Source organism: Musa acuminata, chromosome BXJ1-11, assembly GCF_036884655.1.
Source record: "Musa acuminata AAA Group cultivar baxijiao chromosome BXJ1-11, Cavendish_Baxijiao_AAA, whole genome shotgun sequence".
Taxonomy (NCBI): Eukaryota; Viridiplantae; Streptophyta; class Magnoliopsida; order Zingiberales; family Musaceae; genus Musa; species Musa acuminata.
The window spans coordinates 32,739,125-32,759,356 of NC_088337.1; the positions used below are offsets into that span (position 1 = coordinate 32,739,125).

General features: G+C 43.2%; 4 protein-coding genes, 1 long non-coding RNA gene and 1 other non-coding gene across 11 annotated transcripts; 3 read left to right on the top strand and 3 right to left on the bottom strand.

Moving 5' to 3' along the window:
• The first annotated feature begins 27 nt into the window (after positions 1–27).
• Positions 28–99, top strand: TRNAP-CGG (transfer RNA proline (anticodon CGG)). The gene has a single exon. It is a non-coding gene; the product is annotated as a tRNA-Pro (tRNA).
• Positions 100–634: 535 nt separating this feature from the next.
• LOC135586919 (uncharacterized) lies at positions 635–6,005 on the bottom strand. 6 transcript variants are annotated; one of them, XM_065091233.1, is made up of 6 exons: positions 5,731–6,005; positions 5,310–5,427; positions 5,171–5,232; positions 3,439–5,088; positions 1,637–1,778; positions 635–1,542 (listed from the first exon to the last, which is right to left on the bottom strand). In XM_065091233.1, the coding sequence occupies exons 1-6, from the start codon at positions 5,752–5,754 to the stop codon at positions 845–847; spliced, it is 2,694 nt and encodes an 897-aa protein (XP_064947305.1). In that variant the 5' UTR covers positions 5,755–6,005; the 3' UTR covers positions 635–844. The 6 variants fall into 6 exon arrangements, with proteins under 6 accessions (XP_064947305.1, XP_064947304.1, XP_064947310.1 ...); XM_065091232.1 differs by having other exon boundaries at positions 1,637–1,784; XM_065091235.1 differs by having other exon boundaries at positions 636–1,542; positions 1,637–1,784; positions 5,310–5,476; positions 5,711–6,005.
• Positions 6,006–7,557: 1,552 nt separating this feature from the next.
• LOC103972402 (phosphoribosylformylglycinamidine cyclo-ligase, chloroplastic/mitochondrial) lies at positions 7,558–10,729 on the top strand. The gene is made up of 8 exons (XM_009386736.3): positions 7,558–7,918; positions 8,944–9,038; positions 9,119–9,220; positions 9,374–9,433; positions 9,533–9,705; positions 9,824–9,935; positions 10,021–10,179; positions 10,371–10,729. Exons 1-8 carry the CDS (start codon positions 7,621–7,623, stop codon positions 10,539–10,541), a joined length of 1,170 nt encoding a protein of 389 aa, XP_009385011.2. The 5' UTR covers positions 7,558–7,620; the 3' UTR covers positions 10,542–10,729.
• A 2,136-nt stretch (positions 10,730–12,865) lies between these two features.
• Positions 12,866–13,365, bottom strand: LOC135596678 (uncharacterized). The gene is made up of 2 exons (XR_010480997.1): positions 13,227–13,365; positions 12,866–13,057 (listed from the first exon to the last, which is right to left on the bottom strand). It is a non-coding gene; the product is annotated as an uncharacterized LOC135596678 (long non-coding RNA).
• Positions 13,366–14,128: 763 nt separating this feature from the next.
• Positions 14,129–15,936, top strand: LOC103972667 (putative pectinesterase/pectinesterase inhibitor 28). The gene is made up of 2 exons (XM_009387011.2): positions 14,129–15,167; positions 15,245–15,936. Exons 1-2 carry the CDS (start codon positions 14,129–14,131, stop codon positions 15,934–15,936), a joined length of 1,731 nt encoding a protein of 576 aa, XP_009385286.2.
• A 1,669-nt stretch (positions 15,937–17,605) lies between these two features.
• LOC135596506 (uncharacterized) lies at positions 17,606–18,028 on the bottom strand. Its single transcript, XM_065088554.1, has one exon. It carries the CDS (start codon positions 18,026–18,028, stop codon positions 17,606–17,608), a length of 423 nt encoding a protein of 140 aa, XP_064944626.1.
• Between the last annotated feature and the right edge of the window lie 2,204 nt (positions 18,029–20,232).

The window sequence follows — 20,232 nt, forward strand, 5'->3', positions numbered from 1 at the left end:
TAGATAAAGTGTTGGGTGTACTGTACAGGGCGTTTGGTCTAGTGGTATGATTCTCGCTTCGGGTGCGAGAGGTCGCGAGTTCGATTCTCGCAACGCCCCAAATGGTTACTTCAAAGTTTTTACCCTTGTTCTAAACGTGAACTCTGAATTAAGTGTGTCTACGCGGGTTTAGAGGTTCGCATCGAACCGGACCGAAATCGCGAGAATTTTTGTGGGAGTCAGGCTCGACAAGCTAGCAAAATTTGAGCCGGAATCAAATTGGACCGGATCGGGTTGAAATGCCGGCCGATTCTCCATGAACACTTTAAACTCTTTAAGAATTAAGTGTTTTTAGCCTTGTTCTTAACGTGAACTCTGAATTAAGTGTGTCGACGCGGGTTTAGAGGTTCGCATCGAACCAGACCAAAATCGCGAGAATTTTTATGGGAGTCAGGCTCGATAAGCTAGCAAAATTTGAGCCGGAATCAAATTGGACCGGATCGGGTTCGAATGCCGACCAATTCTCCGTGAACACTTCAAAACTCTTTAAGAAACTAATCTTTTAATATCGTCAAGATATTTATAACATCAGTTTAATTAGTTTAGTTTAATCAATTTCATATTCTCTTTTGGAACTTTCAGAAACAAAATACTGAAATCTTCTAACAAAAACCTTCACCAACCATGAATTTTGCGCATCTTCTGATGAAAAACTCACCATAAATCCATGAAAACTTTGACTACAGAAAAAGAAAGAACAATCTCAGATATGAGTGATCCAAAGAATCAGAATTTGTCGTGACAACATTAGTTGCAAGGATGTAGAGGAAGGAATCTACAGTGAGATACTTAAGAGGAGAAACAATTAGATATCTTGTGGGTCACTGATTTGGAAATCAGCAACAACTTCATCAACCAAGGTATCAAATAACCACCTCTGAATCTCTACTCCTGCTTGGAATGCTTCGATTTCGAAATCATTCCACCTCCCAAGATAAGTACTCATGTCTTTGGCCACAAGCTCATCCACCATCAAGTCTTCGATGCTATTCCATCCCGATATCTCATCGTAGAGTTCGTGTGACAAGTCTTTGGCAGCAAGCACAACACCTTTCGACCACATTCGGAAACCTGCTCGGAAATAGTGACTATATTTAGTTTCCAAGCACTCGTTCACTGCATCAAAAATTATCTTCCTCCTCATCCTTCTGTGCCTTTCCTCTACTTCACAAGCAGTCAAGCTTTGATTCTCCTCTAATTTTTCAAAGAGAAGGGGATCAAAGATCTCATCAGATTGGTCCATAAAGTAAAGTATTAGATCATCAAAAATAAACTCTGAGATGGTTAATATTTCCTTCACGTACTCCAGTCCACCCCACAGAGTTTCAGCACGATCTCTTATGCCGATTTCTGAGACTAGACCCAAGTCTAAGATCTGCTTATTTGAGGATGCTAAATCAGATAATTCCATCTCACATTCTGCTGACAAAGTTTTGTCGATGCAATCCATCTCGACAATGTCTTCATCCAGAATGGAAGAATAAGACGAATCTGTCCTGCTACCTGGAAAAGCACCATCAAGTTTTATAAGCAATGGAGCTTTTTATAAAAACATCAAATGAAGAATCATGTAACATCTGAACAAATCTGTTATTACCATCGGCATTTTCAAAGCTCTCAGAGTAGCAGCAGCTTTCATTTGAAAATGAATTCTCAAGAATGGAAAGGGGACTCTGATCTTGACAACCAGGTTCCCTTGGGTCTGCTGTGCTACAACAGCAATCGATCCTATTTACTTCCTGATACTGGTTGCATAAGAAATAATCAATGGGTTAAAGTATCCATGGAGCAACTTACTGCTTACAGTGAAATAATATTTCACCATCAACTGTTCTTTTTACAAGAAAAAAAAATTGACTCAAGAAAGAACTAGTATTTCTAAGTTTTACAGCACTACCCAATTGCATCAGTGAAACCAATGAATCTATTATAAGCATTAACTTCCAGACAAAGTTGCCCTTTGAAAGAAAGCACAACCAAGTACAGAAAACAGGAAAGGCCCAGCAGACCAGAAAATAGAAAATCCACATCTAAATAAAGCTCTTCTTCTAACATGTTTTTCATGCTAACCCTGACTTTGTTACATAACTGATGCATGGAAGAGCTGTAAATGCTATAGTTCTGGAGTGCAGGTGATCCTAGTAAGTCAATTGTTCAAGATAGCCCACCACAAATATTTGGACAAAGGAATATCTTCCTGCATGATGGGTAAAGTCAATGGGATGCTCTAAGATGTTTCCTTTACAGTAATGCTCTAAGCCATAAAACTCATAATAGCAGTTCTAGGACTGTCTGCTTGACAGTAATGAACCAGCATATTAACAATATGTTCAAATGTGCATCTACTGTGGAAACCTAGTTCAAGCAATAAGGTGAAGCATAAACATAATGTAAGCCACTATGCATCATCTTTCCACTTAAAAGTATTCCATAGTATTTGGTTTATCCATAAATAGTAATACTACCTTACTATTCTAAAAGATACCTAAAAAACTAAAAATAGTACCAACAAAGGGATTACTAATAGCAATTATGCTCTATCAGACTATCAAGTGTTCATCAAATTGATAATCCACCTTCTTTTGGACAGTCACATATATGTTACCATTATGGTATATGAAATCCTCTAAAATGTGGTTGTCAAACTCCATCATTGCTCCAGTATAACTCTCTGTATCAGTCTCTGTTTCTACTTGGTATTTCAAGTTTGATACTGGTTTACTTCCAACAAACAGACGTCTATTTATTTAATTCTCAGTTTTCCACCAACCCAGTAGTTGTATTCTTGCACTCGAGCTCCTAAGTTTCTCATGGTTACCTCAACTTTATAGGCTGACATATTCTGTACCATATTTCAATTCGATTACCATCTAACTGGCTCTTCCCCATTCTATTTTGTGTATGTTGAAATCTGGCATTGTAAGAAAATAGTTTTGCTTATATTTGAAATGCTACACATGATGTTGCTTGAGTACATCAGTAGCACTCGGCATATCTTGCAAATTGTGCGATGTAAATACTAGGTCACAGAGTAAACTATAGAGATGTTACATATATGATATCACTATTTAGATGGTCAAGTAGTTAGAAATTAATTGATGAACAACAGAAGAAAATGTTGGCCTTGTGAAAGAAAATAGCAGATACACTCTTATGAATGGCTTTGACCAAACAGTCTACATAATATACAGCTAACCATAGGTCAGTATGATGCCCTAATGGCAAGCATGGAAAAGAGGTGAACTAAAATTCCACAATACAAGTTATACAAGTATGCATAAGAACAAGTATGATAACTGCATTTCTTGTGCTGCATTAATGCCACTATAATTATAGAAAAAACCAAAGAAAAGAGGTAAACTGACACAAATTATACTACTATTCATAAGAACAATGTACCTGCAGCTTATGTCTGACACAAGGCACCTGAGAACTAGCAACTGAACAGTTTGGATTGCTACTGCTTACTTCATCTTCAATAGACTGGACGAAAGACTCATCAAAAGTGGATGCTGAATCTCTTGAGTCAGGCAAAGAAGCAGCAGTACCACGACCTTCGGTTGATTTACAGCAAGTTGACTGAGTCTCAGATGCTAATTCTCTCAATTTCAGCTCCAAAAGGAAACCTAAATGATCACCTTTTATCGTATTCAATTTGCGAGAGGACAAATTTTTGCACTCTGAACCTGAAGCAGCTTCAGAAAAAGGATAAACGTAAGCCATCTTTTCGACAATCTTTTCTTCCTCGAGATTGTTTGAATGAGATCCATGCACTGGCTTTATTAAAGGGGATGTGAATGTGAAAGACACAACATCTGCGGCATTACTTGTGTTATCATCAGGCTGTCTCAAATGATTGTGTATCGCAACATTATGCTGAATATGTTTTTTTGGTTTATCTACTGGCATATTGTCAACAGAATCACGTATCTTAGAATAGGATCCCTGCTCCAGCAATTTTTTCTTGCCGGTGATCTTGTTATTCAGTATAAATCTATCCTTACCAGTACCAGCAGTCTTTGAACCCTTCCTTATATTGTAACAAACTTTACTGTTCCCTGGAAGATCATTTACCACTTTGTCCTGTCCAGGATAAGCATCCTTAGAGTGTAATTTTCTGTCTCTCTGGTCAGATACCGATGGTTTTGGAGCAAGCTTTCTTTCACTCGCCATGTACTTCTGTATCTTCTGTTGTGGTGCATTAAAAGAATCACCACCTCCTTTATTCTGGTTACTTGTTTGGTCAATTGACCGAAATTTCAAGGTTCTGTTGATATGATGTTCATCATTTTCCTCCACAATCAACTTATTTTTAGTGTTTGCGCTTAAGACTTCCCTTCTTTGGACATTCAACTTTGCTTGAATAGCAAGTGAAACTGATTTGCCTTTATCTTTTGCACCAGCTTGTGCGGTTTCTTTTATACCTGGTAAGGACTTGCTATTTTCTAAAGCATTCTGACACCTACCCAAATATTGTGACCTAGAAGACTTGAAAGCAACTGACTGAGCAGATGATCCAGATGACTCTGAAGGCTTTGATGTCTTCTTAGAGTTCGCCGTGATCTTTCTTGAATCAGAAACTTTTAAGGGACTTGAAGATGAGCTAGAAGACTGAAGTTTATCCTTGGTAGCCTTAGCAGAGATTAATCCAGGAGTTCTAACTAGTGAAATTAACTCGTGGCTGGTAGGCTTTGCCAATCTTGGAGGCAATGCTTCTACTTGGGACCTCTCGATTGGGCTGTTTAGCATCCTTTCGGGCCTTGACACTAGTGTTTTCCTTGAATAAGCACCATCTTTTAGGATGGCATTGCTGGAACGACATTTTCTGTTTCCACCAAAGTTAGCTCGAAGCACTTGTGAATCATTGATTGAAGTCGAATGTGGCTTAGAACTAACTGATGAGGGCATCGAATCCAAACCCATAAGTCTTGCTACAACTCCTGGAGCCCTAATCCTGCTTCCCTCTCCATCTGTGACTGAATAAGTATGACTGTGGTCATCACTGCTGGCCCTTGCAATCGAAATTCCTGACTTCTCATCTTCATCAATCTGGCAAAAAAACAACAAAACGAAAAGAACAAGTTAAGAAACAGGTACAAGTCATGTGACCAACTAGACAACCAAATCCCACCTGATGGAGTTGTGATGCCGGCGTATTATCATTACCAGTCACCTTCCCCTGAATTCCTTCCTCTGCAGAGATAAATGGTATGGCTTGTTGATGCCAAAAAGAATGGCTTTATCATGTAAAACCAAGAAGATAGACTTACCCATGGAAGCATTTCCATGGCCGAATGACTTCTTCTGCGATTTCCCAGTCCAGTCAATTAAATGAAAGAAACCGATACCACTCTTTGAATCCAACTTTTCCCCCGTCATCATCTTTCTCTAGCATCGAAAACCATACAAGGAGTAAACGATTGCCCGAGTAAACCACCTACATTCACCAAACCAACACCGCATCGAAGTAATTCAAGCTAAACCAAGTCAAAGAAATGAAGAAAAATATCAAAATCGTACAACAAAATCAAGCTATGCCTAGTCATATAAACACATACATTGAAGATTATCTCTTGCATCTAAAAAATTCACAGATAATTATGCTTACGCACTCGATCTATTGTGAATAAAAGAAACATATGATGAAATGGCTCAAAGGGATTGACTTTACACTAAAGCTACTCGACTCACGCCAATCAAACGACGTTGCTCCATCCAGATTCTCCCACGTCTTCAGAAAGAAGGAACTGTTGCGCGGAACAGCTACGAACAAGCCCCGGATCGAGGAGGAGGAGGAGGAGGAGGGGGGGGCGGAGAAAGGAGGCTGACCGCCTGCTCGTGGCGGATCATCGGGGATGAACAACTTCTTGGGTACGTGGTGGATTCATAGCGGGTAGGGGCTTCAATGTCAGGAGTGGAGGAAGATGACGAAGAGAACGGCAAAGAAGTTGGAAGCCATTAATGGAGCTATGAGGGAGACGCAGAGGGACGGAGTGGAAATAAATAAATAAATAGCAGATAACTTTTATTTATTTATTTATTTTATATTAATAGGGAAATAATAATTGATAATAATTATAAATAAAAAAAGAGAAAATGATAGCCGATAGGTCAGACGTGGAAGAAGCACGTGGTGACCCCACTATTTCCCTTGATACGTGTAATTTGAATGAAAATGGGAATGAACTTAATGATTTATTATCGACTCCATACCGAATAAAAAATAACCTTAAATAATTTGATTCTGATATCTAAGTTTGGAAATCGAAATCTTTTGTTGCGTTTCAAATAATAAATTTCATAATTTATTTAAAATAATTTTAAAATTTTATATAATTATGTTCATTATAGTTGCACATCAATTTTTAAATATTAAAAATAAAAATATAATTTTTTTTAATATTTTTATGCTTTTATTTATAAAATTGATAAAATAAAATAAAATTGATAGTTCAAATCGAAAAAGGAAGCTTTGAATCCAAATCATCGGTTTCAAGCGATTCGATTCTAATTTTTTATTTTAAAAATCAAATTTTAATAAGGTTACCTTTCATTCATTATCAAGCACTTTATGAAAAAATAAGAAAGTAAAATGATAGATTGGAATAAAAAATGATTATCTTATAAACACATAAATTGTTTTCTTGACTCATTTTGGGAGGAGTTAATGCATGTATTTTTTTTTCTTAACTAGTAGATAAATTATTTTCATGACTTATACCTTAATTATGATGGAATAAAAATATAAATTATTTTTATGTTTTATTGTGTATGTAATTATTGGATTAGTGACCATCGAAAGCTATCGTCCTCAATAATACTATCATTGATAATAAATTATTAATAGTGATTTATTAATCAAATACAATGAACTTCGCATTATCTGCAAGTAGGTAATAATATCAACTAAATAAAAAAATAGATCGATAATATATATGAATTATTCAAACATCACAAATCAAAACGGAATAATAATAATAATTATTTTTGGCAAAGGTATCATCCATAGATCTAAAATATTTAATTTAGAAAAATCATGATTATACTACTATTATAGGAAAAAATTTAAAACTAAAAACTAAAATCAAATAATGATATATTAGAGTTACAATGCTTACCTTTTGATGTCATCTAGAATGTTTTTATTTGATTTACAGGTATATTTAACAGGATATAAAAGTCAGATCTATAACGAGAACTAGATTTACCTTATCTTCTCTTACTATATTTCACACAGGACCACTAAAAGAGATAAATTAGGGATTAAGAAAGATTGAAAATATTTGTAATCTCAATGATCGGTGTATCGTTTCCTGTCTTCTTGGTGACAACATAGGGTTTAGGATGATAATTAGGATAGTCTTTCTATCAACGTAATATCCGAAGGAATCATACGATAATATGTACGTAAAATTCCTCACATCCAACCGTCCATTTCTTGCTGTAGCAAATCTCAACAGCGTATCCGCACACATTTCGGCAGAAAGTTTAGCCCTATAAGATCGATCTAAAGGTCCGCTACTTCACTCATCCAAAGCCCTATACCTCTCTCGCGTGCTCTCTTTCTTCTCCTCGGTCACCATGAGTGCCAACTTGGGAACGGCGGCCGAGCCGATCCTCCGTAGCATGGCGGGAAGGAAGATGGCGTCTCCGGTGACCAATCGCGCGAGCCCGATGGGGCGGCCTCTGCGGCTGCCGCCGGTGGCGAGGTCGAGGCTGATAGAGAGACTGAGGATTTCGTGCTCAGGTGTCGGATCCGGGAGCCGGGGTCTCACGTACAAGGACGCCGGCGTCGACATCGATGCCGGGTCCGAGTTGGTTCGCAGGATCGCAAAGCTGGCGCCCGGAATCGGAGGGTTTGGTGGCCTCTTCCCTTTGGGTATTTCCGATTCCTTGTGTTGAGTTCCAGTTTACTTCTTTTATGAATTCGATCTTGTTGCTTCGTGATAGTGTATTTTGATCTATGATACTTTTAGGGTGGTTTGCATATAGTGTTTTGCCCTGTAAGCCTATCCATATAAGTATAGAACTGCAATTTTTTGTTTCTTTGTCTAAGATGGGACTTGAATCACTCTTTTAAGTCAATTTGGAAAAAATATAAAAGGAGCATCTTTTGCTCTCAAGGTACTTAAGGTAAAGAAGATGTATCAAGAGAAACCATTTTGTCTCTGTACGACTGTTGTGTTAGGTTTACTTCGCTATCGATGTGAATTTGGATGGATGATTTAGTAGGAACTTCTAAGATACACCATTATCTTTGTTTGGATGCGCAACACAGTGGTGATGATATAAAAGGTTGTAATTTGTTATTCATGGGGAATCTGATATCTTTATGAACTGTGGATAGGCCTTGCATCACTACATTCTTTCTCCACATGTATTATGATACGATCAAAAGCAGCATTTTGTTGATCGATTAGCACTCACTTGAATCATAGGATAAATTTCGGGGATTTTATTTTCATTTGAATGTGAAATTTAGTGAAAGTTGTCGTCAGAAGTTTCGGTTTTATTTTCTCTTTCTTTCCTCTTTTTGGCTTGCAATTGGGACGAACAATGCTGTAGGAGTTGTGAAGACTGTTTTTCCCTTCCTTCTTTTTTGGCTTTCAATTATGAGGAACATGGTGTAAGGGCTCTGAAGAGTGTTGAAAATTTTTGTGGAACTCATTTTTGTTAACTAGAAGAAATTTTATTGAAACTATTGGCTTGCGGTTAATGTTTGACTGAACGACTAAAGGGTTTTGCACACCTTGTCATTTGTTTGTAGTTAATGTTACGTCGCTGAACATGTGGAAGCAATATCATGGAGTGCTTTGCAAGCAGAAATGCTAATTGAAATTAGCATGAATGGTAGTCCTTTTTAACAAAAGTTTACCTGTTGATCCAACCTCATCTTTTGAACAGGTGACTCATACCTTGTTGCCGGTACCGATGGTGTTGGTACCAAGCTGAAGCTTGCATTTGAAACTGGCATCCATGACACAATCGGGATTGATCTGGTATAAAATGTACACTATATTGTTTAGTTCGTTCCCTTGATTTTTAAGTTTAGTTGATGATTTATCATACTTCTTGATAGGTGGCTATGAGCGTGAATGACATAGTTACCTCAGGAGCAAAACCATTGTTCTTCCTAGATTACTTTGCAACGAGTAATCTTGATGTTGATCTTGCTGAAAAGGTATCAGTAGTCATCTTCATGGTTTGGCCATTAATAGCACCAGCATTTAGGTTTTACATTCGCTCGTACTTTGTTAATCTTTTAGCATCTCTAAATAATCTTCATGATTATATAAGATTAGCAACTTTATGACTTCTCGTTAAATCAATGTAGGTGATAAAGGGGATTGTTGATGGATGCCAACAATCTGATTGTGTTCTCTTAGGTGGCGAGGTAATTTTTCGAGACTCGCCTGTAAATTTTTTTTTTTCAATTCAAATTTAGTCCATGTTATACCTGGTAGTAATAGATCACAAAATTTTACCACTTCAGACAGCGGAGATGCCCGATTTTTATGCCAAGGGAGAATATGACTTGAGTGGGTTTGCTGTTGGCATTGTCAAAAGGGATGAGGTCATCAATGGGAAGGACATTGAGGCTGGAGATGTCCTCATTGGTCTTCCATCCAGTGGTGTGCACTCTAATGGCTTTTCCCTCGTGAGAAGGTTAGTAATCTTGTGCCAGAAGACCTGCACTGTCGGGTTCTGACATATAGATGGATTGTCTTTCTATTTAAGTTCATCAATATATTAAAATCTTGCTGCACCACTCTTGTTTCTGCAGGGTTTTGGCTCAAAGTGGCCTTTCTTTAAATGATCAGCTTCCAAATAACAATGGTAAACCCATTAGATTGGGTAAAGCTTTAATGGCACCCACCATCATCTATGTCAAGCAGGTTAGTCTCCAGTTTATACATGTCTTTTGCTTGTGATAATTTAGACACCAAATATGGATATTTCTTCACTTGTACATGTATGCAGGTGTTAGACATTATCAGCAAGGGGGGTGTAAAAGGAATAGCTCACATCACAGGTGGTGGTTTTACGGACAACATTCCAAGAGTATTTCCTTCAGGCCTTGGAGCTAAAATTTTTACAGATTCATGGGAAATTCCTGCTGTATTTAAATGGCTAAAAGAGGTACCCACAAGTTCGATTTACAAATTTTCCCACATTAGTTCTCTGTCTATTTCTTGTATAGTTTAAATGAATATTTAGATCTTGAGATATATGAATTCAGGTGTGAGCTTCGTGGGTAGTAGTCTGTTTATATTATTTCAACATTATTTGCCGATAACAACATCAAAGTTGACAAAGGTGACTTGGTGCAGGCGGGAGGAGTTGAGGATGCTGAGATGAGGCGAACATTTAATATGGGCATTGGGATGGTTCTTGTTGTAAGAAGCGATGCAACCGCCCGAATACTATCGGAATGCCAGGGTTCATCTGGAGCTTATCGCATTGGTGAGGTCATAGTGGGCGAAGGGGTCGAGTATGTATGAGCAAGAAGATACCTTGTCGCTTGTGGATGTGAATAAGGGTTCCATTTTTGTGATAGGAGGTCACAAATGTGGTAGAAAATTAACATGAATCCATAAACGTAGGATTTGACTCCAGGAGGCTGGCTATATATGCATTCTGGCATATATATATTTTTTTGATAATTACTATTATTTTCCTATGGATTTCATGGATGTGTAACGGACTATATTGATGTTAACATACCGAGGAGTAACCCCAAGACGTTATTTGTTAGTTTTTAGGGCATATAAAAAACTTTTGGATAAAAAGATGACTTTAAAATTAAGTTTTGAATTAGTAGATGCTGCAGGAGCAGTGATGCAGTATGCCAAAAAGGAAGAGACAAATGGATTCACAAATCTCAATCGGAACAGAATCAATAAAAAAAAATGGTATCTTTATATCATTAAGATTACATAACAAATATAAAAAGTAAAGATAATAATATCTTTGATCGGAGTGATAAATATTAATTAGTTTGTTTGTCTGATTGGTAATTTTTTTATCATTAAAGGGATCTAATTATTCTTTTTTCAATTACCACTCGACCAGATCCTCATTTGGGGGAAATAGATAGGTAAAAAATTAATGGATTCACATCGCGCACTAATGAGGGTTCGAAAAGATCGGGATAAGTATTTTTGTTGTTGAAGGGATCTAATAATTACTTCTTTTCTCAAATACCATTGTCCCACATGGGAGAAGTAGATGGACAAGAATGTGATGAATTCACACGGTTTCATGACGAGAATTCATACTCTCAATCTAAGGATGTTTGATCTGAGTGTATCTCACTTGGGAGACCTGGATGAGCAAATCGATAATGAATTCACATGATGTTATGATGGAGACATTGTTCTCGGGGAGTGTTGCCTGGATCAACGGTTGAGATGCGGGTGATGGTTCCAATTTAAGATACAAATGGCAGAGCACATTAGCACCACCGACCGCATCGTCGTCGTATCCGAAGATAGTAGGAAATAATTACCATCTGTTAATCGCTACTGACATTTCTCCTAAAATAACAATTGCCAGCTCCAATCCACTCTTCCGCCATCCTTAAATCCCTCCTCCTCGATCTCTCCCTCACATCTAAGCCACGCAAAAACCCGCAAGACAAACCTTCGAATCGATCCCCCTAGATTCTACAAGGGCCGACGGATGGAGCACCGGGCCGACAGCCCGCCGCGGTTGAAACCTCGGCGGGGGAGCGGGGCCACGTCCTCCTCGTCGGCGAGGCCGTGGTGGTCCAGCGACCCCGAGGCGGCACAGCGGAGGAGGATGGCGAGGTACAAGGCGTATGCCGTGGAGAGCAAGGTGAGGGCCTCCCTCCGCCGGGGGCTCCACTGGCTCAAGTCCCGCTGCTCCTACCTCGTCCACGGCCGATGAGCCGCTGCCCTCAGCCCTCCGCCCGCTTTCGTGCGAACCATATGCCATTTATGAGGTCTCCCCGTGGTCAGCCACATTGTGTGTGTACCTTTGAGACCTCATACCCCTATTCATCTCTTGATCATCAAAAAGATTTTATGTAATGTTTTGTTTAGCCAATCCCTAATTGTCTTCCTTAAAGATCTATTATTATTATTACTACTACTAATACTACTGCTTTCAAATAAATTGAAATTTAAGTGTCCCAATCTATTCTTCCAATTAAAGACTTAATTAATTGACTTTTATAAGAGTTAGGCCATTTTATCGAAAACAAAGTCCCCACCATGACACCCCCTAAATTTGTTGTTACCTGGGTGCCCTTTTTTCTATCTCTTTTACTAAGATAATTTGGATCACATATATTATTAAAAAAATTAATAATTATATATATATATATATATATATATATATATATATATATATATTCGTATCAATTATCTTAGAATCATGTTCTAATTATTTTAGTGATTCTAAAATAATTTGTACCATTTTTATTTTTTTGAGAATTTTGCGATGATTAATTATTAAAATTAAGAATTTTTTTAATAATATTTATGGTCAAATCATTTAAGAAAAAGAATAAGGATATTTTTGTCTAAATAAAAAATAAGGGGCACCCTATGTAAAAACGAATATTGGCCACCATTTGTACCACCATCGACTTGCTTCCAAAAACATACAGAAACGGGAAAGCTGATATCTAAAACGATCAGTGATTGACACGAACAAGAGTTCGGAACATGAGGAAACAGCAAGCGAAATGGAACGGCAAAGAGTAAAAGGGACTGTGACTGACCATCGCTTGCAGCAATCATACCTGACTGTAGCTTTCCTCGATCGGAGGACTTCGTTCCGATACAAACAACAAGCAAAGTGTATGAACGACTCATTGAACAATTCAGAATGGCCAAGATTCAAAAAGAAACGAATAATAGCATGAATTAACAGCTATATGTTGCAGATTCATTGATCGAAAGAGTAATCTGTGGAACTGCATGATAGCTTCAAATTGCATAGTGTTCCCATCAGAAAGAACATTCGCCACCGTCGCCGGAAGATTTCCCAACTGCAATCACCAAATCAAACGGCAAAGTGAGTGTGCCAAGGTGCCCGAATCCGAAACCCTAACCCTATCACCAGGAATCCTACCGAAACCCAAGAGAAACTGATCCGGTCGACCCGATCCAGCAATCAAAACCACAAGAATAATCAAAGAATCATCGGAGTGTGATTACCTTCTTCCCTATGGCAGAAGCGTGGATCATCTCGGTGACGGGCTGGGCCTGGATCCCCTCACGTTGCTCCTCTGGAGGCTTTCCCTCCCGCCGGTTGTTGCAGATCTCGACCGTGTTGTCCTCCCTCCGCCTCCGCGTCTACGATCACCTGTACTTGCTTCGGCGCGGTCTCAGCTACATGCTCCCCCTCCGGCAAGTGATTTAGCGGACTGTAGTCATCAGAGGAGGAGCGGAAAACCACCAAAGCCCCAACGGAGCGACAGAAGAAACCGGACGACGGGAATTCTTTTATAGGGTCGGAAAGGCGGTGGGAGAACAGAGAAGTGATGCGGGACGACAAGACCCCGATGTGAGACATGAATTCGTAAGCAACCCACCTTCGCACCTGACGCTAACGCTATGGGCCCCATTACAAACTTTGTTCCACTCATTACAAAGCGAGTTTCTGAGCAAAACTTGGAATCTAAAAAGCGAAGGGAGCAGGTGGGGCAGCGCATCCCGTTAAATATAAGTGAACCATTTACGTGGCAATCTATGAGTGCACCATACTGGAGGAGTTGATGACTAGGAGAGCGTTAGTACGGCTTAATCAATAGCGTTCCGAGGAGCAGGGGATGCGACGACAGCTATGCTGAGCCATTGACCAGCAAGTGGACCAAATGCTTCCTTCTTCTCTTGCTCCTAAAAATTAGGGCGTATAACGACCCCCTATTTTGTCCGATGGCTCTCCAGTCTGTCCGCCACTTCTTCCCGGAGCCAATTCCAACCATCCTTTGTTTTGTCCTCTTCTTCCCCTATATATCCTCGTTCCCGCATCCGTCTCTCTCGAACTCCCTCCACACTAGCCTTTCCAACTTTTCCCGCCCCACCGTAATCTCAAACCAGCGACGACAAGTACGAGGATGACCTCCGGCTATGGGCAGGTATCGAACCTCAACCAGCCTGCGCAGGGGAATAAGAAGAAGCTTGTCCTCGTCGCGGGCTCTGCGATAGTCCTCTTGGCCATGGTGGTCGCGGTGGCCGTCGGGGTCTCGCGACGCAATAATAGCAGCAGCTCATCTAGCGATGCCGAGCTCACAACCACGTCGAAGGCCATTCGGGCCATCTGCCGTCCCACCGACTATGCGGAAGAATGCCAGAGCTCCCTCGCTGCCAGGGCGGGCAACGTTACCGACCCCAAGAAGCTCGTAGAGCTGTCGTTCACCTCGGCGATGGACAGCCTACGTGAAGCCTTCAACCACTCATCCGTCCTGCAGGAGGCCGCGAAAGACCCGAGGACGAGCGAAGCCCTCGAGAACTGCAAGGAGCTGCTCGATTACGCCATCGACGACCTCAAGAACTCGGTGGCCAGGTTCGGAGGGGTCGATATGGCGAAGATGAGCGACGTGGTCGACGACCTCAAGGTCTGGCTGAGCGCCACGATCACCTACCAGCAGACATGCCTCGACGGGTTCGATAACACCACGGGGGACGCTGCCGACAACATGAGCAAGGCGTTGAACAGCTCGTCCGCCCTGACGAGCAACGCTCTCGCCATCATCGATGGGATATCTTCCGTCCTGGCCTCTTTCCAACTCTCCTCCCTCGGCAGGCGGCTGCTGTCGGATGACGAAGGGGAGCGCGGCGAGTTCCCCTCCTGGGTCGGCAACGACAAGCGGAAGCTTCTGGCGCTCTCAACGAAGGATATAAAGCCGGACGTGACGGTGGCTCGGGACGGGAGTGGAAAGTACAAGACCATCACCCAAGCTCTTAGCGCGGTGCCCAAGAAGGGCAATGCCACCTTCGTGATCTACATCAAGGAAGGCGTGTACAAGGAGAACGTGATGGTGGAGCGAAGCATGACCAATGTCATGATGTTCGGCGACGGCCCGACCAAGACGAAGATCACCGGAAGCTTAAACTACGTCGATGGCACGTCAACCTTCAAGACAGCAACCCTCGGTATCTACTTGCCTCAGTTCACGAATCCTGTGTACTCTGCGTTTCTAAACGTTCATTTTACATGATCGAAACTGCAGCGGTGGTCGGCGACGGGTTCATCGGCAAGAACCTGGGAGTGGAGAACACGGCGGGCGCGGCGAAGCACCAGGCGGTGGCCCTGCGGGTGCAGTCGGACAAGTCGGTCTTCTATCTGTGTCAGATGGACGGCTACCAGGACACGCTTTACACCCACACCAAGCGGCAGTTCTACAGGGAGTGCACCATCTCCGGCACCATCGACTTCCTGTTCGGCGACGCCGCCGTCGTGTTCCAGAACTGCCTGATGCTCGTGAGGAAGCCCATGGCAAACCAGCAGTGCATCGTCACTGCGCAGGGCCGCAAGGACCGGCACGAGGCAACCGGCATCGTCCTCCACAACTGCACCATCAGCGCGGACCCGACGCTCTCGTCGGCCAGCACCACGACACGGAGCTACCTCGGCCGACCGTGGAAGGAGTACTCGAGGACCATAATCATGCAATCGCAGATCGACGGCCTCATCAACGAGGACGGGTGGCAGCCATGGGTGGGGGACTTCGGCCTGAAAACCTGCTTCTACACCGAAATCGGCAACCGTGGCCCAGGGGCGGCGACGGCGAAGAGGGTGACATGGAAAGGGTACAAGAAGGTCGACCTGACGCACGCGCACAAGTACACAGTGCAGCAGTTCATCCAAGGGAAGACATGGCTTCCGAAAACCGGCGTTCCATTTACTCCTGGATTGATGTAGGAGGAGACCGGAGAAGCTGAATAGGTTTCAGACATTGGCATGCATTCAGTCGGTATTGGAGAACTAGAAAGGAGGTTTATATATAGACATGTCTCTTTAAACTAGGCATCCATCCCGGTCCATGGAAGACATGGATCGAGTGATAGGTCGAATGATATAAAATTTAATGATAATAAATTATGATTTTTTTTTTATAGAAAAAATGATGAAGAGATTTGATCCTCAAACTTCGTTTATAACGAGGGTAATAATTAGGGTAAGACTCGCATGACATCGGCTGGCCTAGATTATGCCCCATGGACCGACAACACTTGGTCAACACGGACCGGAAAGCCTACCAAGGCACATTAACACTCCTCTCCGGCTTGATCCCTCACGTCACGCCAACGACGATGTCAAATGCCACCAGAAGTACGATCCTGCTCCTTGCGGGCAAGCACACTAGGTAACGATAATTCTCACTATGAAAACTCTCGCGCCCCGAAAAAGGAAAGAGAGGAACAAAAAAACCCCCTACAGGGACGAAGACGGGATGCCTCCCATCGCGTGCCCAGGCGAGGAGTCCCCTCCCAGAGGGAACGACCAACCCGCTCTGATCGAACCACCGCAGCAGTCTCAAAGGTCGCTCCCGGAAGATCCCCAATCATTCGGACCCGAACCCAACTGCGTCAGCCCCAAGGCCACGACTTAAGATTGTTTACACTAATAGTTTGTAGCTTAGTTTAGATTAGCTTACCTTATTTTTATTTCAAGAGACTTAAAAAATAATATCTCTTTTTCTAGAAATTATTCTATAGATTATGAGGTCCTATTTAATTAGGTAAAATATGTTATAGATAGCGAGGAACTCTTATAGTAACTTATCCTAAAACTTTTGCTCTCATCTATAAATAGACAGGATCTCTATGGGCTAAAATGGGGGCGATCTTTGTAATCTCAATCGATGAGGGTAATAATGGCGACATGACGCGCCACGATGTCAGCCATGCCTGGACGACACTCTGCCCAAAGAGGGCAATAGCCGATGCGATGTGCGTTGACGTCACCCGCTCTTTCGTCGTTGTCTGACCCAACATGCTTAGCTGAGGCAAAGGAGAACGACGATCGAGGCACGCCCATGCCCTGCGGTAGTTCGGTTCTTCATGCAATGCCAACAGCAACATCAAACGCCATCAGAGGTACGATCTTGCTCCTGTGGGCAAGCACATCAGGTAACACATGATGGTACGATCCTGCTCCTGCGGGTAAGCACATCAGGTAGCACTAAACTTCCCTATAAATACCCCCGAGTTCTAAACGATGTGGGGGGGAGGGGGGGGAGAACAAACCGCTTCTCATCACTAACTTAATCGTCGGAAGGGTCCGAGCTTCCAACCCGACCTGTGTGCAGGTACAAGGACGGAATTACTTCTTCCCGGCGCTACGGAAAAGCCTCCCTCTCGACGCAACGTCCCGACCGGACCACCGCAATCAGACCAAAACCGTGTTGGCCCCGAGACCACGGCATAGTTGTTTACACAAACATAAATGATTACAAATTTTATGCTAACGTTAATTATACAAATATAAGAAAAGAAATCTATCTTTTGGTTGAATAATTAATTGTTGGAACCACTATCGAGAGAGAGAGAGAGAGAGAGAGAGAGAGATATGGGGGGTTGGTTTGAAATCAGCTCGCCGACGCTGGCGACTTTAAAGGTAGCGTCGTCCTCGTCGCCACGAGAAGCTGCGCCATCTTCTTAAGAGCGAAGTGGGTGCAGCTGGAAAGGGCAATCCAGCAGAGGACATGGTAAATGAGAAGGAATGCCGGATGCAACGACGAAGACGGTGTCGAGGCCCCGTCGCCGCCGCTGCCGAGGTTCCAGCCCTTTCCGCCGTCGCCTCCGCGGCCGAAAGGAGGGTCGGAAGAGGAGCCGACGCCCTCGAGCCCGCGGCGGGTGCGGCGCCAGGTACGGTGGTCGAGAGCGCGGGACGTGGCGGCGGAGCGAAAGGGGTCTGATCTGACGGCGGAGAGGGAGAGGGTGGCGGCGAAGAGGAGGGGCTTGGCGGATAAGCCGAGGCCGCAGGTGGCGGCGGCCGAGGACGTCTCCATGCGTGCGTCCGTTCCTCCTCCTGGCTATCAATGGGAGGTAGGCAGACGAGGAAGAAGCACAAATTAAATGAAACAAAGAACAAATGAAGGGGGTTTCATCGGCTCTTGTGTTTGCTGTCGTTTCATTTCGGTGCTGTGCGTGGCAAGGAAGAGAAAGGGGCGCACTGCACTGCACGGCACGGCATCGCCTTGCACGCAGCCGTACCACGGGAGCGGGTCGGATATACGGGACACCCGCATTCATCCGACCCGTTTAAGTCGAATCATCCACTTACTCCGAGCAACTTAACCCAAGATCCTCTCCGGTTTCCTCCCCATTCATGATCCATACTTATCATACTTTGGGATACGTGCATAAATTCGGTCACTGTCTTTAAGATCCGTGCCTACGAGTGATAAATCCATGCAAATGGTGAAATATTGGATCTTAAATTACAAGCTACAGACATACCCGATAAATCCTTTCCTGATTCCATTTAAGTGGATTCTACGAATCCGGATTTAAAATATCCGACCCGGTAATATCCGTAGCTTGGAATCAAGAAAGACCAACTTTATTCTGATGCCGGCCTTACGTAAACTGCCTCTGAAACAACGTCGCCTCCATGCAGAGACAAAGCAGCCGAAGCCATGCAGTGCTATTTGGCCGGCGTTTTTGCTTTGACATGCGTCGAAGAGAGAGAGATCAGTCACCGAACGTTGGAGGTGAATGGGATCAACATGCACGTAGCGGAGAAGGGAAAGGGGCAGGAGGTGCGGTGCTCCTACTCCACGGCTCTCCGGAACTCTGGTACTCGTGGCACCACCACATACTCGGGCTTTACCGGTACCCGGCCTCCTTGCCTACGGCGACACCGCCGCCCCTCCCTCCGTCGCCTCCTAGCCTTCCCCACCCCCCAAAAGACCACTCTCCTTCGACCCTGCGCATCTCATCTTGGTATTTCGGAGCAAATAAGAAGGTAAATAAACACTTTGGGATGATCACGAGAGCAATCTGGTCCTCTTCTGTGAGACAAGATGCAAATTTTCCCTTTCGATGAGGAGATTATAGATCTCTTGCCAACTTGGTTGTAGTTTTCCGACACAGTTGGCTGTTTGCACACCAGGTGGTGTTTGTGCTCTGCGACGCTCTTGCGGCTTGGTAAGTATGCATGCTGAGACCCCAGACAGAGGGAAGGCACCAGTGAGCCTAAGTGTTGCTTTTGTGCCTCGCAACCAGCCATTAAGCACGTAGAGAACAACAGGTCTCTTTTTGGGGATTACTTCTTTCGTATGCTCAGCAAGATCCCTTGATACTTGAATCAGCTAAGAGTCCAAAGGACTGAGTCTAAATCGGAGACTTAAGAGATGATTGCATGAGGGAAGAGGCCTTCCTTTTATGGGTCATAGTTTAGGTAATAATTTGACGCATGCATCCGTAGACCATGCATATACGTCCTTTGATGCATGCATCCCAAAGCTGCGGCGACCGGAAAACTCGAGCGCAAGGTGCGCATGAATCGGTTCGACTCGTTGACGGCTGCTCACCGACGAGGAAACATAGAGCTTTGAAGGGGTAATAGTTATATATATATATATAACAAAACGACAAATGGGCGACCGGACCGAGGCTAAAAAGATCCGTCCGTCTGTTCCCCGAATTCCCATCAAAGCTGAGACTCCCTCCTTACCATGTTCCTGCGGAGCAGCAGACGCAGGCCTCCCTTCTTCCTTATGTATCGCCCCCATTTGCCACCACCAGCAGCAGCAGCAGCAGCACAGGGGAAGGGAAGAGAGGAAGAGGTCGAAGTTTGTGCGGTAGTAGCAGTAAAATGGCGGGTTTGAGCGTTCTTCTAGAAACCCAAAAGACCTTCCCAAAACACACCCATGTCATAAGCAAGACTTCCTTCCTCAAGAACTCTACCTTCTCCTTCTCCTCTACATCTGTTTCTGCCCGTCGGAGCACTTTTCTGGAACACTGCTGCCTCTGCAGGGGAAAGCTTCAACAAGGCAAAGATATATACATGTACAGGTCAGGAACAAACCAGGGAACGAGCACCTCTCTCTCTCTCTCTCTCTCTAAAGGGCTTTATGCAGCTTGCTTTTGGCTTAGTATATACTATTTCAGAGGAGACCGAGCCTTCTGCAGCGAGGAGTGCCGGTGCAGGCAGATCTTTATGGACGAGGAGAGCGGAACGAGGGACTGCTGCTCCCTCGCCGCAGCA

Bases quoted from the DNA above. Each gene is read 5' to 3' on its own strand.
- LOC103972402 (XM_009386736.3), top strand. From the start codon at position 7,621: ATGAGTGCCAACTTGGGAACGGCGGCCGAGCCGATCCTCCGTAGCATG. The intron at 7,919-8,943 runs GTATTTCCGATT...TCTTTTGAACAG, and splicing joins TGGTGGCCTCTTCCCTTTGG to GTGACTCATACCTTGTTGCC. The intron at 9,434-9,532 runs GTAATTTTTCGA...TTACCACTTCAG, and splicing joins GTGTTCTCTTAGGTGGCGAG to ACAGCGGAGATGCCCGATTT.
- LOC135586919 (XM_065091232.1), bottom strand. From the start codon at position 5,754: ATGGAGCAACGTCGTTTGATTGGC. The intron at 5,233-5,309 runs GTAAGTCTATCT...TTATCTCTGCAG, and splicing joins CCATGGAAATGCTTCCATGG to AGGAAGGAATTCAGGGGAAG. The intron at 1,785-3,438 runs GTACATTGTTCT...TTATGCAACCAG, and splicing joins GTGTCAGACATAAGCTGCAG to TATCAGGAAGTAAATAGGAT.
- LOC135596506 (XM_065088554.1), bottom strand. From the start codon at position 18,028: ATGGAGACGTCCTCGGCCGCCGCCACCTGCGGCCTCGGCTTATCCGCC.
- LOC103972667 (XM_009387011.2), top strand. From the start codon at position 14,129: ATGACCTCCGGCTATGGGCAGGTATCGAACCTCAACCAGCCTGCGCAG. The intron at 15,168-15,244 runs GTATCTACTTGC...TCGAAACTGCAG, and splicing joins CTTCAAGACAGCAACCCTCG to CGGTGGTCGGCGACGGGTTC.